This window comes from Enhydra lutris, unplaced genomic scaffold, assembly GCF_002288905.1.
Source record: "Enhydra lutris kenyoni isolate GAN:26980312 unplaced genomic scaffold, ASM228890v2 scaffoldscaffold36, whole genome shotgun sequence".
Lineage (NCBI taxonomy): Eukaryota > Metazoa > Chordata > Mammalia > Carnivora > Mustelidae > Enhydra > Enhydra lutris.
In genome coordinates this window covers 2,444,869-2,472,691 of record NW_019154120.1, presented here as the reverse complement: position 1 = coordinate 2,472,691, position 27,823 = coordinate 2,444,869, and the positions used below count along the sequence as shown (strand labels likewise).

Sequence of the window (27,823 nt, the reverse complement as noted above, 5' to 3'; positions counted from 1 at the left end):
GTGGAGGGCGGGCTGCCCTGGGGTCCAGAGGTTCCTGTGGACGCGCTCACTCCGGGACGTCCCACGGAGGGACAGGCCACGGCCAAGCATGCAGGTGCCACATGCAGACACACGACGCGGCAGGAAACCACGCCTCACACACCCGTGTCACATTCTCTGTCTCGCTTGCTTTTCTCCAACTAGGAACTTCTGAGAACAAAACTCAAGGGTGGGTTTCCAGATTAAATGATCTGCTTGACTTTTCGTCCTTTCCAATTCTTGGTTGCTTCTATCTTTAGACAACCTGGAATTTACCAAGAAATGTTTGATATAGTTTAGAAGAAGCACGGGCGACTTCCACACCCTCCAAGCAGGAAGGCCGTCCTGTAGCTCGAGAAAATGGACCCACGAGCAGATGAATGAGCTGGATTTGCTTTGGAAAAAAGAGAAACTGAATAAAGATTAGTAGGCTCCAAAACGGGACGCAGAGGGGAGCAAAGGTCTTTCCGGTTAGCTGCTGGGTGAAGCGGGTTCCGAGTGCCCTGAGGGGGGAAGGGCCTCCTCCCTGGCCCCCACACTTTCTCCAGGACGGCTGACTCCACATCCTGCCCAAGCGTCCAGGCCTAGAAAGTCAGGAGGCAGACCAGGGGGTCACCAAAACAAGAGCTCCTTCCACAGTTCCTCTTGGTCTCCTACTGGCACAGATGGTCAGACGTCCGTCACGGCAAGGCCCAGCCCACCGGCTGCCTACACGCTCCGCCCCTTTTTGCAAAGTCGTTCACATCGTTCAGAAAAGGCTCAAATACATGTGCATAAAGCGTTCCAGCAAATTCCATGTAAGAACATGCTGGGGCCATGCATGAGCCTTACGGAACCCCCTAACGTGCTCGGCGGGCCTCCCCATCCTGCGCACCCCCCACTGTTCTCGCTTCCCTCCTTTCTCTTTCTTTCAAACTTTGTTCATCCGTGTGTGTGATGCCCATTAACTGAGCCCCACGGATGTGCCCGTCTTGCACTAGGGACTCGGGCTGGGTGTCCAGCGCACATGAGGTCCTGGCCTATAGGTCGTGGTTGTTCTTCCATTTTATCCCGCAAACGGCAGCCTGAGCCAAGTAAGAGCCGCATCTGGCATTTACTCCTAACCAACGTCTACAGGTTTGGTTAGCACACGCGATAGGCGTTTTCAGCCGGCTTAGACACCACCGCAGGTCACCGGTGTCTAGAAAGTAAGCCGGCCGGCCTTTAAAATCGTGGTGGGCACTTGGTTCCCGGTGTTCCTCAGACGACGTTCCTGGATGCTGAGAGCTACACTGTGGTTATTGCTACGCCTGGTCTCATGGCTTCATGAGACCATGTGACAGGGGGTGGCATCGCCAAGGGTCAGCCTGGGGGCTGGGCTGGGGTCTGGACAGCCCGCCGGGCGCAGGCCTCCCTGGGCCTGCCCCATGGGAACCAGTATCCGCCCCCTTGTGCTGGAAGGAGGTCAAGAACTTTCTCAGGCATGGAGCCACCTGGTCTGGCGTGGAAGCAGAGACCTGTGCCCCGCTGCGGGGTCGGCGGCGGGGGCCCTGGATTCCCCTCAGGAGGAGAAGGTGGTCCTCGATGGCGTGGGCCCTGGGCCTGATGAGGAAGAAGGGGAGCCTCGCAGGGTGGGACGCAGATGCCAGGCAGCTGTGAGGAGCAGAAGGGAGAGGGAGCCGCGCGGACATGCCGTGTCACCTACCCAGCTAAATCTGCTGAGAGACAGTCCTCGCCCCTGTGGGAGAGAGAGAGACAGTGACATTGTCATTGAGGCAGGGAGAGAGAAAGTCTTTTACGAAGCGAGCAGGTCAGGATGCTGCTGAGCGCGAGCAGTGCGGACACCCGCCGGGTCCCGGGGCGGGGACGGCTCAGGGCGGATTCGGGGCGAGGGCGGAGAGGGGAGAGCGAGCTGGGAGTTGGCCCCACTCTCCGCTCGGTTTTCCGCAGCCTGTGCTACTCGGGGAAGTCAGGCAGCCGTGAGGCCCGGCCTCTTTTTGGTACATTTAGGGATTTCAGGGAAGGTCTCCAGGCCGAGTGACAATTAAGGACCGTGTTCCAAGGTCTTACCTTTCCTTGTGACGGAGGAGGTGTGCGTGGTGTCACCTACAAAGATACACAGAGGCCAGTGAGCGGGGGCGGGCACTTCCCTCCCCCACGGAGCCTCCTGCCCTCACCTGCCAGCTCTCGACCAGCCCGGGGTGGCCCGGAGACCGGGGGCCCCGACAGTCATCCCTCCCAGCCCGCCTCCCTGTTCTGTCCTCGTTCACGGAGACTGTAGGACCTGGGACGCCAAGGCCAGGCAGTTTGCAGAACACTCAGAAAGTGTTCAGACGAGGGCAGGAGGCTCTGTGAGCAGGACCGGTCCATCCCGCTGAGGTACCCGCACGCGCGTGCTGCCCCCGGGGGTGACGGTGACCCTCCCTTTGCTAAGGTCCTTTCTTGGGGTTGGAGGAAAAGCGTTGCCCGTACTCAGGAGTGTTCTTGGGCCTGGGGCTCACTTGTCAAACACCCACTTGTCAACGTGCAAAACACCCTCTTAAAATGTCTGTGGCACAAAACGTTTAGGATTGGAAGCGTGTGGTTTTGATTTTGTTTTTCAGTCTTTATTTTTGAGAGCAGTCTTAGGTTTCTAGAAAGAATGCACAGAAATCAGAGCGTTGCCACGGCTGCCCTCTTGTCCTGCACACTGTCCCCGTCTGTTACCACCTTGCACGCGTGCGGTTCGTGCATTACAAGCAGGAACCACGGCGGACGCACTTCCATTAAGCGAGTCAGAGTGCACAGCGAGGGTGTTCGTTCAGTGGGTTTGCTCCCGTGCGTGAGGTCAGGTGTCTGCCACAGCCGTATCACACACAGTAGGTCCACTGCCCCATCTGTGCTCCCCCGTCCACCTCCCTGTCCACAAACCCTGACAACCGCTCCTCTTCACATCTTGTTAATCTTTCTGTCTCCAGAGTTTTGCCAAGCCTGCGTTTTTAAAGTGCGTGTCTCATAGTACTTTAGTCTCAAAAGGAGTGAGTTCTTCACTAGAACACAAAATTCAGTAAGTGGCAGATGGAGTCCAGACCTTGTGACCAGGTTCTAGGGCTGAGCTCCCATGGCCAACCTCACCCTGAGGAGGAGGAGGCATCATGGGGAATATACTCACATTCCTTGTGGGAACAGACTCGGGCCCTCATGGATTAGAGCTCGGGGACATCTGGGGATAGACTCAGGTCTATTGTGGATTAGAGTTTAGGGTAATCTAGGGATATACTTGGGCCCCTCATAGATTATAGTTCAGAGTCATTTGGGGATATACTCTAATTCCATGGATTAGAGCTCAGGGTCATCTGGGGATAGACTCAGTCCCCCATGGATTGGAGTGCAGGGTCACCTGGATATACTCCGGTCTATTGTGAATTAGAGCTCAGTGTCCTCTGGGGATAGACTTAGGCCCCCATGGATTAGAGCTCAAGGTCATCTGGGGATATACTTTGGTGCCCATGGATTAGAGCCCAGGGTCATTTGGGATATACTCAGGTCCCTTTATGATTAGAGCTCAGGATCATCTGGGGATAGACTCAGGTACCCTGTGGATTAGAGTCAGGGTCATCTGGGGACATACTCAGGTCCCTGCATTCTTAGAGCTCAAGGTCATCTGGGATATACTTAGGTATCCCATGTATTAGAGCTCAAGGTTATCTGGGGATATACTTAGGTGCCCATGGATTAGAGCCCAGGGTCATTTGGGATATACTCAGGTCCCTTTACTATTAGAACTCAGGATCATCTGGGGATAGACTCGGGTACCCTGTGGATTAGAGTCAGGGTCATCTGGGGATATACTCTCAGGTCCCTGCATGCTTAGAGCTCAAGGTCATCTGGGGATATACTTAGATGCCCCAGGATTAGAGCTCAGGATCATCTGGGATGTACTTAGGTCCCTTCATGATTAGAGTCAGGGTCATGTGGGGATAGACTCTGGTCCCCTGTGGATTGAATTCAGGGTCATGTAGAGATAGACTCCGGTCCCCCATGGATGAGGCCGTGACTGGGCACCTGCTGCCCCCCAGGCTTGATTCTCCCCGCCGCCTGCCGCTCACAGTTGGATGGGAGCACTTACAATGTTCTTGAAGAAGTGCACTACAGGGTTCTCATCTTGGGGCCGGCCGTGCTGCGGCTTCTGGGGCAGGGAGCCGTAGTGGGCAGTTCTCGCCGCGTGATGTCCATCCTGAAAGAGAGGGCGTGGGGAGCTCGGGTCAGGTCCCACCCTCCGCTCTGGCCTCCCTGGGAGGCCTCTCTCCTCTCCTGGAAATGCACCTGGTTTCTTTAGGGTCGGGACCTTGTGCTGGGATGTGGCTGCCATGACTCGGGATGCTCCTGGGGCCCCCAGGGGAACAGCAGACTCTCTGACTGTACCAGGGGTGTCTCCACCACGGACCCGGCACTGGGTCCCCCAGAGTCACGGCACAGGGAAGGGAATGGGATGTCTCCGTGAGTCCACTGAAGACGGGCGCGGGGTGAGTGAGTGCTATGAGAAAGCTATCACTTCCCTGAGCTTCTGCTGTGGATAAAGGAGAACACGCGGGGATTAATGGCAAAACCCCCCACCATGAGCTCTGAAGGGGGTGCATCACGCGAACTGGCCTCCGTTTCTCAAAATCAGCGCCCTAGGTCACAGCACTGGCACCCGCCCAGGTTGGGACGACCGCTTCCTCATCTTGAGCCGAGGGAAGGCTGTGGGCCGCAGTGCCCAGCCCTTCCCAGCTCCGGAAGTGCTGCAGAGATGACACAGAACGTGGTGGAAGGAGCGAGGCCCACGGCGTACCAGCCCCCACGCGCCCCTGCACCCTGGGCTGAGCGTGGCCCGTACACCAAGCGCTCAGGGACGCGAGCTTGCGGAACTGATCCTGGGGCTTCCCTCCTGCTCGCCCAGTAACATGCATGGGGGAGAACGTGAGGGAAATGAGGGCCATGGGAGCTTCTCTGGGGCTGGTCTGGCATCAGAGGACCAGGGGCGTTTCATTACATGGGCTGAGGTCCCTGCAGATCCTCCCTTCCCTCCTCAGCTTTGTGCAGCCTGTGTGAGGCCAAGCCCTTCTTCAAGAGACAGTTTGCCTCTAAGGAGTCTACCGCCTCCAGCATTTGAGGCCTTCGGTGGGCCTCACCTAACCAGTGACTGTTGTACCCAGGCTGGGCTGTGGATGGAGGGACGGGTGCATGCACCCAGCACCCACTGTTGGGGACATGCCGGCTGACCCCAGATGTCTGTTTTCTTGCCTCAGACCCCCAGGTCTGCAACTCCGTGGTCACCCTTGCCTCCAGGAACATGTCTTGTCTCTCTCCAGTGCTCCACTTGCATCCGCCCCTTCCCAGGACTGTCGCTAAAACAGAAGCTGGTGAGCTCTTCCTCTGTTTGTTCCCTTTCCGGCCAGGACGCGTCTGCAAACCCGGTGGTCCTCTCCCCGCTGCACTCCCGACCACCCCCCGCTTTGGCTTTACCAAACAGAGCATGTTTTCTCTGGCCGGAGGACCGCTGCGAGCCCACCCGACTCCCAGCCACGCGGTGTGTGTGCTGCTTCCTGAGTGCGGGTCTTTGCTCTGACGGCGCGGCCACCTCGCTGTGCTGTGGACACGTTCCCCACGCGCGGCCGGCCTCTGCGCCATGGGGATCCTGCTCCCTGCCTCTGGGGAGGGCCGTGCGCGCTCTCGGCCCAGCCCCCGCGCCGGCACTCCTTCCTCCGCCCTCTGCCCTGGTCGCTCTGCCCTCCTCCTGTGAGGAGCCGGCTCCAGCCCCCTGCAGGCCTGGGGTGTCATTAGCCTCCCACACCGCTCGCCCATGAGCAGCCTGAGTGTGCAGTGCCAGCGGCCCGCCGGGAGCCCGGCCGCTCAGGTCTGCCCCAGCACCTGCAGGGGAGGCCCAGGGAGCCGGGGGGCACTGGCCTGGAGGTGTGGGCACAGCAGGGAGCGAGCCGGAGGGGTTCTGTTACTGCTGAAACTCCTGGCCTTCCTGTTCCACCCGCTCTCCGCTGATGCCACAGGGACCCCAGGGACCCAGTCCCTGCCCACCTCGTCCAGCAGCCCGTCTCCAGCGTCTGGCCTCACCAGCTGGTCACACTCAACGCGCGCGCCAACCTCGTATGCTCCCTCCAAGGAACGAGTGAGCATGAAGTCAAGAATTAAAAAGCAAAACAGATGAGCCAGGAAATGATTTAAATTAGTTACTTTAAGACAAATATCTTTTCAGTGTCTCACTCGTCCTGCAGGTGGTCATTTACAAGATCCCGTCCTAACGGCCTGGACTGAGGCAGTCGGCGGGCTGCCCCGCGCACCCCGCTCTTCTCCCGTGTTCGTACGTTGTTCTCCCGCGTGCCCAGGACTGGATATTGGGTCACGGACGCATCTCACACCCGTAACGGACATGCCTGTGGTTAAACTGGAGAAACGCCTCAAACTTTACACAGAGGTTTTCACAGACGTGACTGGAAAGTCCTGTGGCGCGGCTCTCGGACAATTCAGACGTGCTCGTGTTGTGAGCTAGACACGGAGGTGTTACACAGGTGATAACACTTCTCACGTGACTTACGCACGCCTGCTCTGATGCTGCAAGACAAATTATGTATTTTGTGGTTTTTTGCGATGAAGATATTGGTCGCCAATCTTCTGAGGGAAGCATAATTTAAAGGAGGCATGAAGCTGACAAACTGCATTTGGGCTCTGGGAGCACAGCATCGGGGGTCAGCACTGCTCACGGAAAGGGTGGTGGGTGTGCTTATTCGGAACCCGTGGCACGGAACTGAGCACGCGGCACACGTGAACCGTGTGTTGGACTGACGTGCTGGCGCGCAGAGCACCTCTAATACAGAGCTCACACAGGCGTCCGGCTGGAACCACGCTTCTTCCGTCACACGCATGGCGAAGCCCCACCCCCCCGAGCATGGACTTGACCTGGACGCCTGGTTGCAAACTGACGGCCGCGTGGGGGATCCGAGGACGTCCCCCGATTCCAACTGCGTCATTCTATCTGTCGTGCCCTGGCAGTAAAATGACATGTAACCAACCACATTTCTACACATTGCATAATGAAGAGTCAGATAAAACAGCAAAATCTGAGAACAGTGCCGTGCACAACAGCATCAGAGAAAGAAACTGTTAGTATAAATGTAGGAAACACAGATGGGGTCTCTACGGTAAACGCCAGGAGATGCTGGGGAAGAGAGCAGAGACCTGAGCCGGCAGGCAGACGTCCGTGTTTGTGGACGGCAAGGCTCAGCGCGGCAAAAGTGTCCACTCTCCCCAGACAGCCGGACGTCCTGGAGGCCCTTCCAAAGTCCCAGCGGGGTTTTGTTGAGATACAGACAAGCTGTTTCTGAGACTGTAACAGAAATGCCAAGGGACCAAAATGGCCCAGCGATTGTGGAAAAGAAGAATAAAGCTCGAGGACACCCCTTGATTTCCAGGTTTCTATATAGTGCACGTAACGAAGGGAGTGTGGTGTTGGATGAGGGACAGACACGGATCGGCGAGCCCTGTGTCCAGAAACCGGCTCAACAAATGTGACCCGCTGGTTTCTGAGGAAGGTGAAGACGCAAAGACCGTTCAGGAGTCTTTTCAAAAAATGGTTTTGGGACAACCATGTCTCCATATTAAAAAAAAAAAAAAAAAGAACCTCAACCCAATGATGCACCTTATCCAAAAAGGAACTCAAAACGGACTATAGATCTTTATCAACAACGTAAAACTGCACAAATTTAGAAGAAAGCATAGTTCTTAGACATGACATCCAAGGAATGGCCCATAAAATTTAAAAGCTTTGGTTTTGCAAAAGACACTGTTAAGAGAATGAAAAGTCAGGCTACAGCCTGAAGAAAATATGCGCAAAACACACATCTGACAAAGCACCGAAACCAGGCTACGGAAGGAGCTTTCAAAACTCGTCGGTTAAAAACAACCCCGTTCAGAGTGACAGCCCAGACACGGAGTCGATGCGGCCGGGGCACGACGGGGACATGAGAGGCTGCTTGGCACCGTCAGCCACTGGGAAACGCAGCTCAGAGCCGCAAGAAGACGTCACCGTGGGTGACATTTACAATACTGACGATACTAAGTGTCGGCAAGAGCGTGCGGCGCCGCGGGCTCTCTTGCACTGCTGGTAAGAATGCAAAATGGTACAGGCCTCTGTCAAGCAACCTGGCAACTTCTTCTAGAGTTAACCATTTACTTCCCGTAGGACCCAGCAACCCTACTCCCTGCTTGGAAGGGTAGAAGGCAAACAATATTTCTGGAACTCTTTTTTTTTTTTTTTGTAATGAATATATTGGCCAAGAACTTCTTGAGGGAAATAGTAATTTCAATATTAAATGAAAACTTACGTTCATTAAAAAAAACCAAACCTGTCCACGAGTGTTTATTAGCAGCTCAATTCCTGAAGATCACTAATTAGCCTAAACAACCCAAACGTTCCTCAGTGAGAGGAAAGGCAGACGGAACGGCAGCAGGAAGACGGGACAAGCGTGATACCTGTGGAAACTCAGAGGCATCTCCATGGTGTCACGCTGAGTGGAAGAAGCCACTCCGAGATTTACAGGACGTTCTTCTAATGATTCAACCATGGTGGGGAGCACAGCGGCAGTCGCCAGGGCGCAGGGATGGGCGAGGGGAGGCTGTGGTGTGGGTACGATGGGAACGCAGTGGGGACAGCTCTGGGCTGAAGGGTCCTCACTGTGCTGGCAGCTACACAGAAGGCCACAGGCATTAAAATTCACAGAACTGCACACAGAAAGCGCATCTGTGTCTCTAGATTAGTACCGAAACTGGACCACCGCCATCAGCAGGGTCTGTCTTTATGAAGCGGAGTGTTGAAGAAGACACTGTGTCGTCACCAGGACTGTCCAGCTGGAGGCCCGTGTCCGTGAGTCTGGCCGTCCCTCCAGATGCACCAAGCCCTCGTTTCCCTGCCCCTGGCCCCTGGTGCCCACCACCCCCTTTGCGTCTCCATGGATGTAACTGTCCCAGGCACCTCGCAGGGAAGGCTGGTGGGTCCCGCCGTGTCTGGCTGCTCGTAACCATGCCCTCTGAGGCTCACCCGTGCGGGAGCAGCCGCCACAATTCCCCTCCTAGATCACTCAGGCTGGATGACGTTCTGTCGCATGGACACACCCCTTTGGTTTGTCCATCCCTCCATCGAGGGCACCTGGGGGGCTCCCCCCTTCTGGCTTCTGTGCTGAGCCCCTGGCTTGCCCACATCTGGCAACGCCTCCGACAACTGGCAGAAGGGGTGCCCGGACCCCCAGCAGCTCGGAGGGAAGCGGTCGGGCAGGGAGAACGCGTATGGTGGCCAAGTACGAGGCTAGCGCCATGTGGCCGGTCTGCACTGCTGAAAGGAGCGGCCCACCCACGGCTGGAGGGGCCACAGGGCCCTCCCCTAGGGAAGTGTCTGGGGCTGACAGTCGGGTCAGGTCAGATCAGGGCTGGCATCTGCCCATGTGGCAGCAGGAGCCCCTGGCAGGCCTGGGGAGGCGCTTCCAAAACACTGGGGTTTTGGTTATTTGTTAAATTTTACAGTTCATGGGACGTGGGTACTTAGCCTTTTCTCATGCGGCACTGGAAGGAAGGGGCTCATGTGCTGAGACTGGAGAGACGGGGAGGACGCTGTGTCCGGAGGAAGCAGTGGCAGGAGGGAAGAGGGGCAGGTCTCGGGGCACGAGGTGACCTGTCAGCCCCGCAGACCAGCTGCGGCCAGGCCAGGCGGATGGGCGCGAGGGTCGCGGGCTGGTCACTTGTGGGGTTTCCCTCTCCATCCCTCCTTGGTCTTCAGCCTCTGCCCCACAAATACTGGTGGCGGATGGAGTCCCCTGCCAGAGGCTCACTGGATGGGGGCCCCGGACAGAAGAAGGGGTCTTCTTCCTTAGTCTGTTGTTGCTTTTCCTTTTTTCTTTTCTTTCTTTTTTTTTCTTCTTCTTTTTTTTTTTAGCTCTCAACACGGGCGCAATCCCACGACCCTGAGATCAAGATGTGAGCCGAGACCAAGAGTCAGATGCTTCCTCCACTGAGCCACCCAGGCGCCCAACGCTTAGTTAGTTTTCAGGACACAGAGTTAGTAATTCTCTGATGAAGCACTTTTGTGTTCACTAAGGTTGAAAAAAGAGGCAAATGGTTGACAGTTTGCCCTTATTTGTCAAGACTGGTGTGTCTTGCCCACGTCCATCCCCTTCCTGGAGCCTCGTTTCCGGCAGGAGGTTAGGAGGGAGAGGGGGCGTCCTCAGGTCAGCCGGGATGATCTGGGACGAGGGGCAGGGCAGCAGCTCCCTGCGGGGCCAAGAGCTGTCAGAGCCCGGGAGCCCCCGGGCCACACCCGAGGCGAGGCCGTCTCCACACGTACAGCTGAACATTTTTGCACAAGCGAGATTTGAGAATATTAATCTGCTTATTTTTAATGAAAGTTTTTGGGCCAATGAGAAAAATAACACAAACTTGTTATATAGAAAAGTCAAAATCTGAAAGGTTGTAGAAGAAATTCTACCACTTAGGGATGGCCCTTGTTTCTCGATTTGGGGAAACAGTGTCCGGACCCAGCTCTGCGCACACATAAACAGACAAATGGGCAGGTGCCCTGGAACCGGCTGTCAGTTCGCACAATATTTATGGCACGACCGGGTTACTCTTCCTTTTGGCGTCAAAACCAATAAAATGACAACTCCTTGATGGCAAATCAAGTCTCACGCCGTGGGAGGGAAGCCAAGGCACAAAGGGCAACCGTTGCACTAATTTTTAGGGTAACCTGCTCTTTCCTTTAACCTGTGTCCTTGCACGGCTTCTGGAAACGCTTCCCTCCGCTTGCGATAACGCCCGGCGCCAGCAGGGGGAGCCCGCGCACCGGCTTCCGGGCCTCGGCCGCGCCGCCCCGGACCCGGGAAGGCCTTTCCAGCCGTTCCGCGTTGCCGAGCGCCGCGTCCTAACAGGACGTTAGTTTTCACCCGACGCGCCTGCAGGTCCGCCGCCCCCGGCCGCGCCCGCCCCGCGCGCACTCGGACTGAGCAGAGGCAGCGGCGGCCCCTTCCCTCTGCGCAGGAAACGCCGTTCCCGCGAAAACCGTGACTCTCCCGGTGCCGAGGCCCGTGGTGAGCGGCCGGAAAGGCCGCGGCTCCTACCCGACCTCTTACCTCTCCGGAGCCGTCGGCGCGCGCGACCGAAATCCCGGGAACCCCGGCCTGGGCTGCTCCCCACCCTGTGCGCGCCGCCCACGGGCGCGGGGCTCCCAGACGCACCCGGGCGCTCCCCGTTGCACAAGCGCAGCCCCGTGAGCCCTGGGGTCCCTGCCTCCCACGGCCCAGGCCTCACCGCGGGGCTTTTCTCTTCTGGACGGACGCTCTAGCCCGAGCGCCCGGGAGGGGCGGGGAGCGGCCGCGCGTCCCTGCGCACGCGGCACAGACGCAGCAGCTAACGCGGCCGCCAGCCGGGAGCGGTGGCGAGGCGCGCTGCGGCCGCGTTAGCACCGGCCCTCTCCGGGGGTTTAACCCAAACTTCAAGACCGAGTGCGTCTAGCCTTCGTCCCTAATGGTTAAGGTTGTCCTAATGGGGTGACGGCCTCGGGTATGTCATAATAGTAGAATCTCTCTTAAATACCACGGAGGATGCTCCAGCTTCCTTCCAACAACACACAGGAACGACTCGTATGTTCCATCCCCCGCCTCTCTACGGGGCACTGATTTGGGGGACGCTGATCCTTCTAACCCAAGGTGCGTGCTGGTATCTGCTCCGTCTTTCCTACGGGATGGAGAAAGAAGGGAGCTCAGGGAGCGGTTCCTACGTGGGCCCTGCCCGTTCTTGAGCTCACAGTCGAGGCTCCTTGGGGAACTCGGCGCGGACGGTGCTCCTCACACCAGCCCGTGCCCCCGCTCCGGCCGCTCAGCCCAGGCACGGGTCCTTAGCAAGGATCTGATCCCGGCACGGAACTCTGGTCGCTGGAGGCCCTACGCAGCCGCCTCACTCTGTCCCACGGCCCCGACGCCCCCAGGACTCGTCTGTCACCCTGTCTTGGAGGGTCCAGACACGGGGTGCCCGGGGCTAACCCCAGTAATGGTTTTCCTCCTGGCGGCGTCCTACGTAGCTAAACCACACGAGTTCTAGGAATTTCTCTCTGTGTCCCCAAAGGATTCCATTCAAAAAAGGAATAAGGAAAGCGATTCCACTGGCTTTTAAAATACAGGGTGTGTGATTCTCATGCTCTCCCGCATCGTTGGTGGGGCAGGAAACACCGCTCCATTTAACAGGTGCGGCAGCCGATACTCGAGAGCGGTTGGGGGGGGCACTGCCTCTCTTGACTTTTGGTCCAGGACGGGGGCTGCAACCACCACCCCGAGCCAGATTCTTGTGGCTTCCACTTGGGGCAGAGGCTGATGTTCCAAACCTAACACTTGGAAGCAGATGAAGAAATCGCAGGCTAGCCTTTCGACAGAAGGAAAAGGTAGGAAGGGAGAATGGATTTTTTAAAAAGTGTAGGATTATTTTATTCTTTAAAAATGTGTAGACTTACCTTACGTTACCTTGTGAAGGTGTGACAGGCTAGAACTACAAATGTTCCTGTATACAAGGAAAAGTAGGATCTATTGACCGTGTCAGAGGGGCCCGTTAGTGCCCAGAGAGCTGGGGACCGCTGCGGCTGCCACTCTTCCCAGGAAGATTAGTTCTGACTCACTTTTGGTAAACATGGACAGCTGGGGCCAGTGAATGCAAAACAGCGGTTGATGAGGCGAGATTTTCCAGTTTGGTGATCGTTTTGAAGGATGCATTTCCGCGTCATTAAAGCTAGGGCCAGTCAGCTCCCACGGAGCCAGGAGACGCCGCAGCTCCCCACGAGCAGCCCGTAAGGGCTACGCCATCCTGCTCTGTTCGTGGGACTGAAAGCGGCCCCTGCCGGCCAGGTGGGAGACGGACACGTGCTGGGGCTTCTGCCTGTAACCGAAGGGCTGAACGCCACAGGACAGCCCTGTGTCCTGCCCCGCCGTCCATGCAGAGGGTTTCACCAGGGGTCCTGAGAGTGACCGAGTAAAGGAAGGTGCATTTTGCTTTTTCGTGCCAGAGAAGTCTCTGACTGGGGGGCATTCCTGGGAGATTCCTTTCCAGGGAGCCATGTGGTGAATCTGCGTGACCTGTTTGGGGCCACGGACCACAAGGCGCGGCGAACAGGACGGGGTCGCTGGAATGTCTTCCTCCGGGAGCTAAACCCCAGCACGCTCGTGTGTGACGTTCCTCATGTTTACTGACCACAAACAGCACAGAAGGAACCCACATACCTTTCCCGCCCCCCTCCCCGCTTCACGCTCCTTCCATGGCGGGTAGAGACCCTTCGAGGCCGCGGGCAATCTGGTTTCAGTCGCTTATCCTCCTCAAGGACTCCCTGAAGAGGCCGCAGCAGGAGCAGCTTCCTTCCTTCCATCCAACGCTCTCCTCATCCCTGCCGGCCATGCCTGTTTCCACCACGAGCCGCCCTTCCTGCCCCAGGTGCTAGCCCGGGCGCCCCGGGAAGTACTTCCAAACCAGCAAGTGCGCCAAGGGTTACAAGTTTGCAGATGAGAGACGGGTCTGACTGTGAGGCATCTGAGCTGTGACCTCGCTCCCTTTCCGGTCCGGGTGTGTCGGGGAGAGAGCCGGGGCAGGGGCGCTCCCATCGGCGCCCCACAAACCCCGTGACTCGCGGGTGTCCCCAGACACCACGGGTGGCCAGACGAGCCTCTCCCGTGGCCTTGGCCACGCTCCTACTTTTGTTCATGTCTGTTTCTCAGATGAAGCTGTGACGCCGGTTTTGCTCAGACTTCCAATGTGCCTCAGGAGACAGCGTTCGGGCTGTGTTTTGGGGCAAAGTCAAGACGTCCCAGATGTCACAAATGGGGGACATTCTTCTCTGTCTGAAGGGCACGTGCAGTGTGCCCTGTGCTTTTGTTCCCTGCAAGCTGAAGGATGTGTTCGTTTCTGGATTGTTGACTCGAGTGAGTTTAATTAGAGCCGCGAGTTTCTTTCTTCAGAGAGAGCTGTGCGGGGCCAACGGCAGTCATTTCTCTATTTCTGGAGGAATTTACAGGCAGACCTTTGATTTACAGGGAAATTTTAGGTTACTGGCACCCGACAGTCGGTCTCTTCTCCAATCCCGGAAAGTGAGGCCGTGGGCAGGCTGTGCAGCCTGTGGGCACGGCGGCTTGTGGGCGTGCGGCTGTCCCCAGCGGTCAGCTCGGCAGGGACTGGTGCCAAGGTCCAGGGCTTTGCCATTAGCAGACGGTGAAGACGAGGGTGACGACGAAGGCTGCCGTCTGCGGGGCCGTGGGGGAGCGGCGGGGTTCTGACTCCCTTTGGCAAATCGGGAGACGACCATCCCCTACCCTGCAGGGATGGCTCTGTCCCCCTCGGGGACCATGCAGGGGTCGGAATGACAAGAGGCTGTCCCCCTGGGCACAGAAAGAGACAGCAAGCCCCATGTCACAGCCTGATGCCCGGGGTCCAGCTCCGTCATCCTGGGCGGTGGGCACGGCAGAGAGGAAGGCCACAGAGGGGGCGGGGGTGCCTGTCGGGCTGGAAGTGGCCCTGAGAGGCTCCCAAAGCCACAAGCACCGGTGACCTAGCGAGTGCCCGCCTCTTAACAGGCCCTTCTGCCGAGGCATCCCTGCGGAGGGCGTGGCTGTGGTGACCAGCGACTGGTGACCCGGGGCTCCAGAGACGCAGCAGCGTCCCCGCCCCTCGCCTGGGGAAACTGGCAGCGCTCCCTGAAAGGAAAGAGGTGTCTTCCCCGCGGGGAAGCTCTGCTCCCCCAGAGTCAGGGTGGCTGGCGCAGGGTTCACAGCCCTTCTGGAATGCGGCCTTCCTGATGCTTCCTTGCTGTCTCCAGGGAGGTGGGAAGCAGAGCCAGACGTCGGTCCACACCGCTCTGGTCTGTGTCCACTGCTTCCAGGCACCCGGTTTGCAAAGACCTCAGTGAGTCCAATGGGCACAGGAGGCTCTTTGAGCATAAACGTCAAGCGAATGTCCCAACGGGCCTAGACACCAGAACGATGGCCCCAGTGTCTCTTCTTGGAATCCAGTCATCTCTGCACAGAAGGTGGGTGAGCAGGTCAGGGCTGTGGGGTCCGGAGCGTTCTCTTTGGACAAGACAAGTTGTAATGGGTTGTGCAGTAGGTGAGGGCCTTGGCCCCAGGTTCAGCGGCGATGGGAAGTAGCCCTCAGGGGCAGAGCGGAGCGCTGGGCCCCCGGGGGAGAGGCCAGGCCACCCGTCTCCGCCGGCACGCTCCCCGAGGAGCCTGGTCTCTCTCGGTGCCCATGGCCAGACCCATGGCGTCCACCAGATGTGCGGCCACGGGGCTCATCCACCTCCGGCCAGAGCCAGAGTTCGGCAAACGGGAGGATCTGATTCAGGAGACAAGGGGGGTGGGAAGGGCATCTTCGGAGGCCGGGAGATGGGGATTTCTGTCTCCCCTGCACACAGACCGAGCTCTCACAGGCCGAGAGCACCCAAAGGCATCCCGATGGCTGCTGGTGAGACCTGAGTCCCCGGGAGCACCTGCAGATGTCCCCGGACGCGCTGCACAGTCTTCAGAGAAAAGGCCTTCATCTGTCACCTACTGTGTGGTCGAGAAGCTGAGGCCTGGAAGCAGCAACGCACCCGCCCCCACCTCCACCCCACGGCCAGAGGCAGTGACCGGTGGACGGGAAGCCAGAAGCGTCCGGGGCCCTGGGTGTCCATCCGGAGGCTCTCAGGCGTCGCATGGCTGAAAGGCAGGACACACCAGACCTAGGGGTGCCCAGGGCTGGGGGGGCACGGGTTCCCCACGGTGTGGGCAGCACAGAAGGCTACTTTCGCTGTTGTTGGTGCTTTTCCGGTGAGGAAAGGGAGCCCAGCGGTTGAAGCCAAGCCACAGCCTGTGTCTCTGGTTTTAACTCTGCTCTGGTCCACGGCACGAGGTGTCTTGGCTCCTTGGCACTCTGGAGTGGGAGCGTGGGGGCTGCCCGGGCCCTCTCCAGCCAGGGAGGCCTGGATGAAGTGTCCTTCAGCCTCCAAGAGACTAGGAGCCAGGGGCCGTCGGGGTGGATGCTGTCCCACTGCCGCTCTTCACCAGCCCCCAGGACTCAGGGGGAGGCCACGCATGGAGGGTCGGCCACGGGACTGAGTGTCCTGCGTGAGGCTCGGCACACCCACAGCGTCATGCTTCACGCAGTCCCCCGAGATGGGACCCCATGCAGGGAGATGGGGCCAGGGGCGCAGAGCAGGACACATAAGTTGAAAGAATTTGGTATTTTCCTAGGGGCCTGCCCTCCAGCACTCTGCTCTCCGTCTCTCCCTTGGAATTCTCACCTCTCCAGCTTGCCTTTGGGTTCCCAAAGATGATGCCACCTGCCGGCATGGGCTCCCCTCTCCCAGCTGCAGGGTCACTTCCACCCCTAGAAAAGCTGAGCTCCAGTAGTTCCAGGACACCGTTGGATCCCTTGGAATCAGAGAATTCCTGGTGGGGAGCTGGCTCGTGGAAGCCACCGACAACGGTGGAACCCATCTGTCCTTTGATGGTTACTCTGATGTCATGGTGGCTGGTCCTTTCCTGGCTTTCCTGGTGGATTTGCAGAGAGAGGCAGAGAGACTCACAGGGATACAGAGAGGAGGAGGAGTGTTCTGGAAGGTCGGGGCACAGAGTGTCTGCTCGGCATTGCTCACGGTCTGGAGTCCCCGAATCTGGGGAGGGGTGGCGGTTCGGGCTGAGGGCTGGGAGTCAGCGGCTCAGCTCGCAGCTCTACCCAGCGGCTGTTATCCCCCCACAAGCCTGTTTCAAGAGCCCTTTGCCCCAGACTGTCAGGTGCACTCTGAAGCCATGCAGCGTAGCAAGCCCCCGCGGTCTTGCCCGTGGCAGGTGCCATTAGGTCTACTTTCTGGTCCACGTGACCAGCCTCTTGACATAATAACGGTTCGCAAGTTGCTGGAGGAAGATGTTCCAAATAATCAGCAGCTTTTGCTCAGAGAGGACAGAAGACCCTGGTTTATTGATTCTCTCCATTCGAGAACAGCATGGAAGTGCCGCTCCCTGCAGGAGGGAGGTTCTGGGGTTCCCAGACCCGACCTGCCGGCCCTCCGGGCACCCCTGACACAGGGCGCCTCCTGGAAGGAGCTGTGCACGGTGGGGACTGGTCGCGTGGACCACTGAGGCCCTCGAAGGGTCTGCACGGTCAGTAAGGACTTAGGGGAGCCCACTGGCTTGGCTGTGTGCCGGCTTTGTCCTTGGTTTCAACTCAGGCTCTGTGTTCGACGTCCTGTCACTCCACAAACAGGCGCGTACCGCACCCACCCACACAGCCGCCCGGCACCGGGCGTGCGTCCACGTTCTCGCGGACGTTCCTGTAAGCCAGTCCAAGTCCCATTTGCGGTTCCCACTCGTTACGGGCTGTCCGTAAATGAACAGAAGACAGATGTAGGAACCAGAGCCCCCAGGGTGTCCTCTGTCCCTTACAGCGTGTCCATAGGCGGCCACGGAGACGGGGTCGCGCAGACTGCTTCTTGTACGCGAGGTTACTCTAACGCACGCCCAGAGGTCAGTCTGGGGTGAAGAGGGGGAGGACGGGATGTGGCCTTTTCTCTGCCAAGTCATTTTTTAAAAGAGAGAGATCCACAGTCTAAGCTTTCTGGCGTGACCCAAAGAGCACAGCCTTGTCCTTCTCCCAGCAGAGGCCTCTGCTTCTGCCCGCAGCCGTCTCAGTCAGTGGTGGAGAGCGCAGGGCACGGAGGCGCAGAGTGGTCTCGGGGTGATCAGAGCCAGTGGGGGGCCCGCTGTCATCCGGTCACACATACCAGGTGCTCGGGTGGCCTGAGCATCTGGGAGCACTGGCCCCCCCCGGGCAGGGCGTTTGCTTTGACCAACGAGCCGCGGAGAGAGGCGTCTACAGAGTGAGCGGCCACAGGAGCGGGACCACAGCCTGTCCCGCTGACGCTCTTGGGGGGGACGGTCCACAGGTGTGTCAGACGGTGTGCTCGCAGTGCTGTCCATCGTCTCCAGGCACGGGTTCTCAGCCTTCTGTGCTTTCCCAGGTGACACACTTGGGGGCCCGGCTCGGGTGCCCTGTCACCTGAAAGTGTTGGTCCGTGGCCGCCAGCTCGTGTGGTGGCCGCCACCGTGCGTAAGTGGCACTGTGAGTCCTGGTTGACTTAGGATTCCGCTGGGGTGATGATGCCTCTCCCTACTCCCCTCGCCATCCGTGCCCGGAGCAGGAGACGAGAACCGCTGACCGCTGGTCCTCCATCCCAGCGCGGTCCAGCCGAGCCCAGGTAGGGGCAACGCCCGCCAGCAAACTCCCCAAAAACACACATCATGTGACAAAATAACTCAACTAGCGATTGCTCAGTGTATGTCAGACGCTGGTTTTCGAGGGCAACTCAATGTCACGGTCGTGACCGACTCTCTGTGTCCTAGTGCCATAGAGCCGCTGAGGCCTGGCTGGCCCCGGGGGCTCTTCCCCCGCCCCTGCCCCAGACCTGGCCCTTGGCGGTCGTCACCTGTGCAGTTACCCGACTGAGAACTCAAAGGCCTCCCGAAGGAGAGTTTTCAGTCTTCTCACCTGGACCCTCGCTAGCTTCCCTTGAGGAGCTGGCCCCTTGATTTGCAAATGTGACTCCCCCACGTGCTTCAGCCCTGCTGTAGCCCGTGGGCAGGTGTGTGCCCAGAGGCAGCCCCGCCACCGGGGGGATGGGAGGGGCCTGGCGGGGCCAACACACGTCTTACCTGGTACATGGTGCACAGCCCAGGCTGGCTGTGGGCATGAGAGGGCACAGGGCTCCGTCTCTGCTTGAACCAGGGCACCTGCCAGGGGGACACAGAGTGGCCGTTGAGTCCATGCAGTGCCCCTGGCAGAGCCCCAAGTCCTCCGGCAAACATCCCCTCCTGACCGGGCTTGGCAAATCCCTGCGCGGTGAGGAGGATAAGTGGGGGATGGAGGTCGGAGGGTGAGGGCGTGTGGATGATGGGTGGTGACCACCGAGGGGACAGAGGAAGGAGGAGACAGCAGCAGGAGCCCCCGGCACTCCGGAGAGAGGAACGTCAGAAAAAAAGGAAGAAGAAGAAAGGTTTAAGGGGAAGTTCTGGAGCCCTGAGCCCAACTATGTGACCAAATTTTCTTAACATCGGAGCAGGCACCAGACCTGTAAGATTTTGGACAGACAAGCGGAGGAAGCACCTTCCAGCCCGAAGTGACATGCTACAGGGCTTGTCAAGTCTACACTGGAGTAGAGAAGGTTCCCAGCTCTCCTGGGACGGGTTTCGATCTCCTGCAGCAGGTGTGGGAGCTTCTGTATGGGATTTACAGGAGAAACCACCGCTGTTCTGCCAGGGTCACTGTGCTCTCTCTGTCGGCCCTCCCAGCTTTCAGATACATGGAGGAGAGAGAGAGAGGAGAGAGAGGGAGAGAGAGAGAGGAGAGAGAGGGAGAGAGAGAGAGGAAGGAGAGAGAAGGCACCTTACGGTGGTCAGGAGATAAAACCGACATAAAGGATTTTAGGAGATGTCTCGAGTTGGCTGTGGATTACATGGATTTTATAAAACAGGTTACTGGTGGGTTATGTGTGCAGTGAGCTGTGGTTACGCACAGGAGAATGTTAGCGTGTCTAGAAGCGTTACTGTGAACTGCACACGGAGCTTCCCGAGGCAGATCTGGGGCGAGCGTGCCTACACCCCACCCCTGCTCTTCCCCACGTGGGAGCCGTGATTTCTGTCCCAGCAGGACGGACTGGTGACTTCAATCCCAGGCACGGAGTTCTGCCAGAGTGAGACAATTGTTTATGTCAACATCTTGGGACGAGGCTGCGGTGGCTTCTGCCTTGATGAGGCCTGGTCGTCCCCACAGGCTGGGAGCACCCCCCCCCCCCAACTGGTGGCAGATGGGCAGGTCCACGTTATACTCTTGCCCAAAAGGCCAAGAAGAATTTTGTAACTCATGCCCCCCCCCACTGAAAACAATGCCCCTTCTTAATGAGGGGGACCAGCTCCTTGGGCTGCTTCCAGGTTGCTCTGGGGATCCGTGTCGAGCTACCCGCCCTCCCCCCATCCCTGGCACTTGGGGCTACGAGCGCTGCTGGCCATGCAGGCCGCCCACCCCAGCACGGGGAGGAGCGGGAAGATGGGCGTTCTCTCTTCAGGTGACAGCAGAAGGACGAGGCACTCCAGTGGCCGTGCTCGCCTGACCTCCCATACAGATGCAGGAAGGGGGCTCGGGCACTGAGTGTGCCCCACGGGGCTGGCGGGGACAGAGCTGAGACGTGCCTCTCAGAGGAGCCCTCACTGGTGGGGCTTCCTCAGAAGAGTCCTGGTGCTCTATCTCTTCCTACCTTCATACTACTTCCTCTGAAGCAGGACGGCTCGGGGCAGTTAAGAGTGGGGTGGGAGGGACCTACGGAGACACTCTTACCCTTTCTGCGGGTTCTATGGCTCCTGAGGGCTAACAGGAGCTCTAGGGTGGGGACTCCTGCCTGGGATACGGTCCTTCCCTCCTGGGACACATTCCCTCCGACGTCAGCCCCAGCTCTCCATCAACCAGTCAGCCTTGCCTGTCACCAAACCTCTCATCCTTCGACCAAAAGGAAAACCAGTGACGTTTGTCACTCTACATGCTGCGAACAGACGTAGTGGGCAGTGAGTGAGGACAAGGCAGGTGAACACATCCAAATTAATTGTGTATTTGCTTTTATTTCTAGTTCATCCTAGACCCAATCTCATCCATGACCTTCATGCTCACCGGCATCCTTGGGAAGATCCCGTACCCTGCTGTATCCAGATTCCCGGGGTTCCTAGGGTGCTGGGACACAGCCTCAACAGGGTGCACAGGCGGGTGGGTTTCTCACGTGCCCAGTTGCCTGGGAAACGCCACCGACTGGGCTGTGTCCCCCCAACCCCCACCCAGGGAGAAGAGAATCTGTTCTGCACCCACACTACCCCCAGAGCGGGACGGTGCTCTCCGACGAAACTGAACCCAGTCAGCGGCATAAACACAGCCAGGATGGACCAGAACGCTGAGCTGTCCCCGGAGAGAACAGAACAGAACATCTCTGTGCAAAAGCACACGAGTGAGATGCTGCCCTCCGTGTGCCGAGGGGGCGGCGCTCAGCCCTACACTCACCTGTGGGGTGTCACGTCAGGAGCCAGCGAGATCACCCGTAACAAATGCACTTCATGGGGGTGGCAGGGGGGACCCCAAAGAAGACTACTTGAAAAATTCACGTGTGGTTAGTTCACCACCCTTGTTCTGTTACAAAGTGTAATGAGCGCGTGAAGGAGGAAACCCACACGGAACAGAAGCTGATCCAACGGGCGCACAGACACCCGGCAGGAGGCTCTCGCCATCAGACACATGACCTGATGCCAGGGTGTCGCTCACACAGGGGTGTGGCAGGACTGCCCGGAACAGGGCCACTCGCCCTAACGTGGATCTCACCCCCTGAAGCCACGGGACCCTGGACTTGGAGGGTCTGGGGACGACGGGCGTAAGCCGCCTGCAGCCACAGAGTCGCCGACCCAGAACCGACCAGAGCGCCGACACTTCACAGAGACGTGCCTGGGGGGAGCCTCAGAGAGCACAGCCGGAAATACACCTGCCACATCGCAAGTTCTCTAGAGAGAGCCGGGCCGAACCTCTTGGCAAAGTGACGCACCAGATGGACGGACGGCCAGATCACGGGCACACGGCCTCGCACGGAGAGTCAACCTGCTTCATGTGCGTGGCTGTGCTCCTGGGGGCAGGAGTTCTCCGCCGAAAGGGTGTGTACGGGTCCCCAGGCCCCGGACTCGGGGGGTCAGGCACCGCATGGCCGGGGGCTCCCCCGGCTTCCTACCCCATCCGACCTGCTGCCTCTGAATGCCGCGCTCCCACAGGATTGCAGAGCATAGCTACAAAATCGGGATGTTATGTCAACAACGAAGGAGTAAGTGATGGTAGAACTAAAACGTGATAAATGAGGATGCAGTGGGGAGAGAACTGGGAAACATAACGTGGTGGTTAATTTACGAGATCGGTTGTACCGCGGAGCGGTAGATGACAAATGGCTTTCATCCTGTATGATCAAAATTAGAGGCACAGAAACCACCCTGAGAGCCGCAGGATGGGAGGCTGGGAGCAGGTTCCCCGGGGAGCTCAGCTGTGAAGTCAGGACAGACAGACACAGCCATCTGTGGGGATCAGCTTTTGTCTGGAGAAATGAGAGAGTGGCCTGTCCCCCAGCCTTCCTACTTGGGGACAGCCCAGGGGCACATCAGTGTGTGCCGCTCAGTTATTTCATAAAACCTCACCCCTTCCAGATAAGAAGGAACAAGGGCAGTTTCCAAAGCGAATGACTGGTCTAGGCTTTGGCCACCGCACCCGTGTGGGCCATGGAGGGTGGGGGTTGACAAGGGGGCAGCGGGCGGGCCATGTCCACAAAGACTGCATGCACTTTCTCCTTCATCCTAAAGGCCTGCCCCCTGCCCCTGAGCCCCACAGCCCCGGGAGCTGGAAACCTGTTCTCTGGAAAAAGACAGCAGAGCCCTTGTTTCCTCCCCCAAGCATAGAGCACGTTCTGCCTGAATACGCTCTCCATCCACGGCTCTCAGAAGAACATCCCCTCAAGGAATTCATAATGCAGGTTCCTTGAAGGTCAGCTCCCAGCCACAGGAGGGTGGGCAGGAGGGTGGTCGAGGGCCATGCATTCCGAGGACGGGGGGAGGGGAGGAGCCCCACGAGGCTTCGGGGGAGGGGGCAGCGGAGGGGCCCAGGGGCCCGGCCTTCAGCCTTGCAAGATTGCACCAGGAAGAACCTACTGCAGACAGACAAGCAGAATAATTGCCCCCCCCCCCCGCCCCCCGGCATACTTTACACCCCAGGTAGGGCAGCCAACGCTCAGGCCTGGGCGGGGGCCCTTTCGGGTCTTGTGGACCTGAGACAACCGTCTAGGAATGACAAACGTGGAAACATGAAAAGGGCTTTTAGGGATGATAATCAGGCCCTTCGCTTCTCTTCTTTTCTCAAGCTTCGGTCCAAAGATCTCTCCACGCATGCAGAGCAAAGCAGGAAGAGAAACCAACCCACGGAATCACCCGCAGCCACCAGGAAAGACCCCAGAATACTAGGCCCCCGAGGGCACGTGCGGGCGGAGAGGGCTTGAAGCTCACGTCTCCAGTGTTTCGAGCAAACAGAGTCCACAGCAGAATAAAGGCTCTGAACAGACACCAGTTTCCAGTTCTCCACACGGGAAGGCATCGCGGGCCTGTGTTTCCAGGAAGCCACGATGTGACGACGCGTGCAAACCTAATGGGTTTCTCTGGCACCAAAAGGCAAGGCTGTTCGTTTTCAAATCTGCTTTATTCAACATTCAGTACTGAACAGAATTGACACTTCAGAAATCCTAAAACAATTTTGAAACATGGTTTTCATTTTTTCAAAATCCTGGGAAAATATTCCAATTCCTCTGGCTCCCTGATCATCAGACAATGCTATTTTGCAAAGTTGATGCCTATTTCTGAGATGAATCTTTTCTCTGAAAGTATGAGAGGGGATAAGAGCCTTAAAGCAACTGTGGCTGTAACTCTACATGAAGGAGGAAAAACACGTACCCACGTTCACACAGGTGTATGTGTCCATTCTGAAGTAAAGTCAATGACTGATACCAGTGCGTTCACAATTTTAATCTAGAACATAACCACCGAAACAAAGCTTGTTTTATAATATGTGCTACACAGCCGTTGAATCTTTTCTGCACAGTGTAAATGTTTTCCTGTTCCTTGAGTGAAGCAGAAGAGCTTACACTTCCCAAACCGGCAAAGCCACATGCACAGGAGGGCTTGGAGGGACAGCCGGCAGCCAGAGTCGGGTGCGGTTTGATAGCTGTGCGCAACAGCAGCGTCAGAAACGGGTCAGGTGACCACCACATTGGGGTGAGGACAGGCCCAAAGTCCAAGCAACTGTCTACAAACACAGACCCCGAGAGAACCAAGCGGAAGGTGGACTGAAGACACAGCAACTGTGAGTGGCCAGAAGTCATGACAAGTGTCCCGTGAGAGATGATGGCACCTGGAGGCAGATGCCAGGGACCCACGAGCCACACCTGAGCCTCCAGGAGCCCTAATTCCGGCGCTGCCAAACTGCCCTCCCATTTATGTTCAACGATTTTACCATCATCAGTAATTTTAAAAAACCGTGGTCAGAAACTAAAGCAAATTTTAGAAACGCCTTTAAAATCGCAAGTCAGGCCCCTGCTCCCTACTTCACCCGGAAGAATCTTTACATTCCCAAGACTTTCAGGGCCAGCGCATACACAGCCAGAGGCAAAGCTGCATCGTCTGTGTTTTGTGAACACAGCCAGTGAGCCGGCTGTCTTGAAGCAACCCTCCCTTCCCCGAAGGACCAGCTAAGACCAGACCGGAAAAAGGCGCAGGACACGCTATGCGTTTGCTGCAGCAAAGCCGCCCTGGACAGCCCTCTGACTGGCCGTTGCCGCAGATGCCCCTCCAGGGGCCGCGGCTGGGAACTGGGCTACGATGGGAGCCTTTTCCCTCCTGATACGATTTGTATCTACAGAATATTTACATAGTGAAACTTCACAGACTCTCTCTTCAAATTAATGCAGTAACAAAATAATACGGTTTTGATTCATAAGCACGCAAGGATCCCTCCAGCCCTTTCCCCTAAATAACTCGGATAAAAGACACAATTTGCTCAAGGCGAATTTAAATTTCGAGTTTGTTCAGAAGTCCTCAATCACACGATTGTTGCAAGATAACGCAAAGCTAGCAGCATGGACTCTGAGGAAAATGAGCACAACTCCATGATGACCCCAAAAGCGTGGGCACAGAAGCAGAATCAGCCACAGAGCCCCCGAGTGCGAGACACTGGAGGACGGAGAATGTCCGCGATATGCACAGCACACCCCCTCGAGAGGCAGAATTCAGAATGTTCTCGCCCTCCTGGGCCACATCCTGAAAGCGTCCCCCGCGGGGAGGGGACAGAGCCGAGCTGGGCGGGAATGCAGCCCGTAAAAGCAGCGACGCAGCCCCCCTCCCCGCCCGCGGCCGTGCACGGCCAGCACGGCCAGCAGCTGGATGGCCGAGGGGCTCCGCCAGCATCTCCGCCGCGGCTTGGCTCACCTGCTGACTTTCCTTCCTTTTCCTTGTCAACTACCGCGGACACACGTCCCATGTGCCCCCAGTTACTCCTCAGAGCTCACCTTGCCTGAGCCCCGCTTGGGCACACCCCTGTCACCGCCAAAGAAGCGCCCGAGGGAGTCGAGGATGCCCGTGTCCCTGTGCCTCGGGAGGAAGGCATGCCTGGCGTGGTCCATGGCACTCGCTGACGCCAGGTACTTGGATCCGTGCCTCTGGGAGGGTCTTTTCTGTGACGCCATCACATCCAGGCCCTCGGGAGTGGCTGCACTGTCCTCTTGGATGGTCTGGAGCTCGTCTGACTCCGAGGGCCTGTCTTTGAAGGTGTTGTCCTCTCTGCCCGGAGCATCTCGGGAAAAGAGGCGGATCAAGTGGGGGCGGCCCCCGGGGTCAGCTGGGTTGGCGTCCTGCCAGGCATTCTTTGGGTCCGCTGTGCGCTTGGAGTCTGTCACCGCTGTGTCCTGAGAGGGGGTCCCATTGTTCTGCTCCACATCTGCCTCCCCTGCAAACAACAGTGAGACATGAACACGGGCCGTGCAAAGCAGAGCGAGGGACAAAGCCGCTTTCTTCCAGGGCGAGGGACCTGCCTGTCTCCTACCAAAGCCACAGAGTGTGAGCAGGGCCGGCAGGCTAGGTGGCAGCCCCGACGGCTTCTCGCAGGGCCTGACCTGCCCCGAGCGTCCTACCTGTGGGTCTCGTCTCAGCGTCCCTTACTCAACATCTGGCGCTCCAGGCCAAGCACACTCTGCTTCCCACGGAAGCGGCCAGCGTGGACACGGCCGTCACCCCTGGGTTTTCCCACGGCCGCACGGGGACAGGCCAGGACTGTGGGACGCTCCACCGGTGCCCAAGCCCAACGCTCTGGGAGCACAAGGTATTTTTAGCGTACTTGATGAAAATGGAACTTCCCACATCTTTCTGCAATGCATGCCCTGAAGAAACGGGCATTTAGAATTCTTTAGTTTCCAGATCCCACAGGAGGCCTCTTGCTCCAGAGAACACTTATTCAGGACATTTCCATGTGGCTTTTCTGCGAGCAGCCACAGTGGTAAAGTCTGAAGTGGGAACTGCCTGTTCCATGGGCTTCACCGTCCCTCAGCTCTTACACACAGACACAGACAGAGCCTTTCCTTCCAGAACGGCCATACCTCCATTCTGCCCTCAAGGTGCGAGTCAGGTGTAAGTGCACGTCCTCTCCACACCACCCCTAGTTACTTACCTAGAGAAAATGTGGGTTTACTCACAGGTTCCTTAATATCAGCCATCCATCCACCCAAATACCCACCTGTCTGCTCACTGACACTTACCCAACAGCAGCGCGCACTTAACCATTCATCTGCTCAGCCGCCTGCTTAGTCACCTGCCCCTAACCACCCACGGCTCCATCTACAGATCCGTCCACCCAGCTACCACCCCACCCAGTCACTCACCATCCTTCCACCCACCCAGACACCCCACAACCACCCACCGTCCCACCCAGCCTCCCACCCACCCACCCACCTGGCCATTCAACCATTAGTAAGTGTAATGTACTGAGCTAGATGTTTGGGCTTCAGTAATGAACAAGGTGCGGTCCTTGTCTCATGAACGCCGATGGGAATGAGTGTCATGAAATGAAATGTTCCCAAAATGGCAGGTCCCCATCCTAAACCCCTGTCCCTATGCATGTGATCGTGTTTGGAAATAGGGTTTTTTGTAAATATAAGCATGGTAAGATGAGGTTGTACCAGAGGAGGGCGGGCCTAACCACACGGCTGGTCCGTATGAGAAGAGGGGCTTTGGACAGAGACACAGACGCACAGGGCAGAGGCTGTGTGATGGTGGCGGGGACACAGGGATGCGGGGACACGGGGACGCGGGGACGCCAGAAGGTAAGAGGCAGGGGGTCCTCCCCGAGGGCCGGCAGCAGGAGCACAGCCTTGCAGATACCGGGTCCCAGACTCCCAGCCTCCAGAGGGTGAGAGAGGAAATTCCTGTTGTTATAAATCACCTAGTTTGTGCTCATGTGTCACTGTGGCCACAGGACACAAATATAGTGTGTACCTTCACAACCAACCTGGGATAGCTAGGCCAACAGAGCAGGGTAAAGGGCTTCAGGGAGGCCCCATGAGGGATGGAATGAGTGGGCCAAGGGCACACTGGGGTGGAGTGCGGCTGCCTCTATAGGGGTGGACGCCCACAGAAAGACCTGGAGCCAGAGGGCTGGTGAGAGGAGCAGGCGAGTGGGAGGCCCAGGTGCCTGGTCAAGACTGCACAGGCCTCAGGGGCCAGAAAGGCTCCAAGAGGGACCAGAGACCCCTGTGGGATGTGGGCAGGACCAGACTTCCGGGTAGAAGGTGGCTGGGCCTGCAGGTGAACACAGGCGGGAGGGACCGACGGCCACGGGAGAGATGAAGGTGAGGCCACGGAGGTCCCCTTGCAGGGGCCAGGAGGAGCCCAGCAGAGGTAGTGGCCTCTTCCTTGCGTCACACATATTCTCGGAAGTGTGTGCGTCGACAACATGCACTTTCACTAACACAACGGTCACTAACACATCGGTCACTAACACATCGGTCACTAACACAACGGTCACTAACACATCGGTCACTAACACAACGGTCACTAACACATCGGTCGCTAACACAACGGTCGCTAACACATCGGTCGCTAACACAACGGTCGCTAACACATCGGTCGCTAACACATCGGTCGCTAACACA

At 57.8% G+C, this 27,823-nt stretch overlaps 1 protein-coding gene across 4 annotated transcripts in view; it reads right to left on the bottom strand.

Annotated features, from left to right (window-relative positions):
- Window positions 1–27,823, bottom strand: part of LOC111154230 (myelin basic protein) — a 108,868-nt gene that overhangs the window by 7,208 nt on the left and 73,837 nt on the right. The window contains exons 4-8 of one of the 4 annotated variants that reach the window (XM_022513704.1): window positions 25,190–25,626; window positions 18,729–18,806; window positions 4,106–4,213; window positions 2,068–2,103; window positions 1,703–1,735 (exon numbers count right to left, since the gene is read on the bottom strand). In XM_022513704.1, coding sequence (XP_022369412.1) covers window positions 1,703–1,735; window positions 2,068–2,103; window positions 4,106–4,213; window positions 18,729–18,806; window positions 25,190–25,626 — 692 coding nt within the window. Of the gene's footprint in view, window positions 1–1,152; window positions 1,736–2,067; window positions 2,104–4,105; window positions 4,214–18,728; window positions 18,807–25,189; window positions 25,627–27,823 lie in introns of those variants that run through there. The other 3 variants (XM_022513705.1, XM_022513706.1, XM_022513707.1) reach the window with 3 other exon arrangements.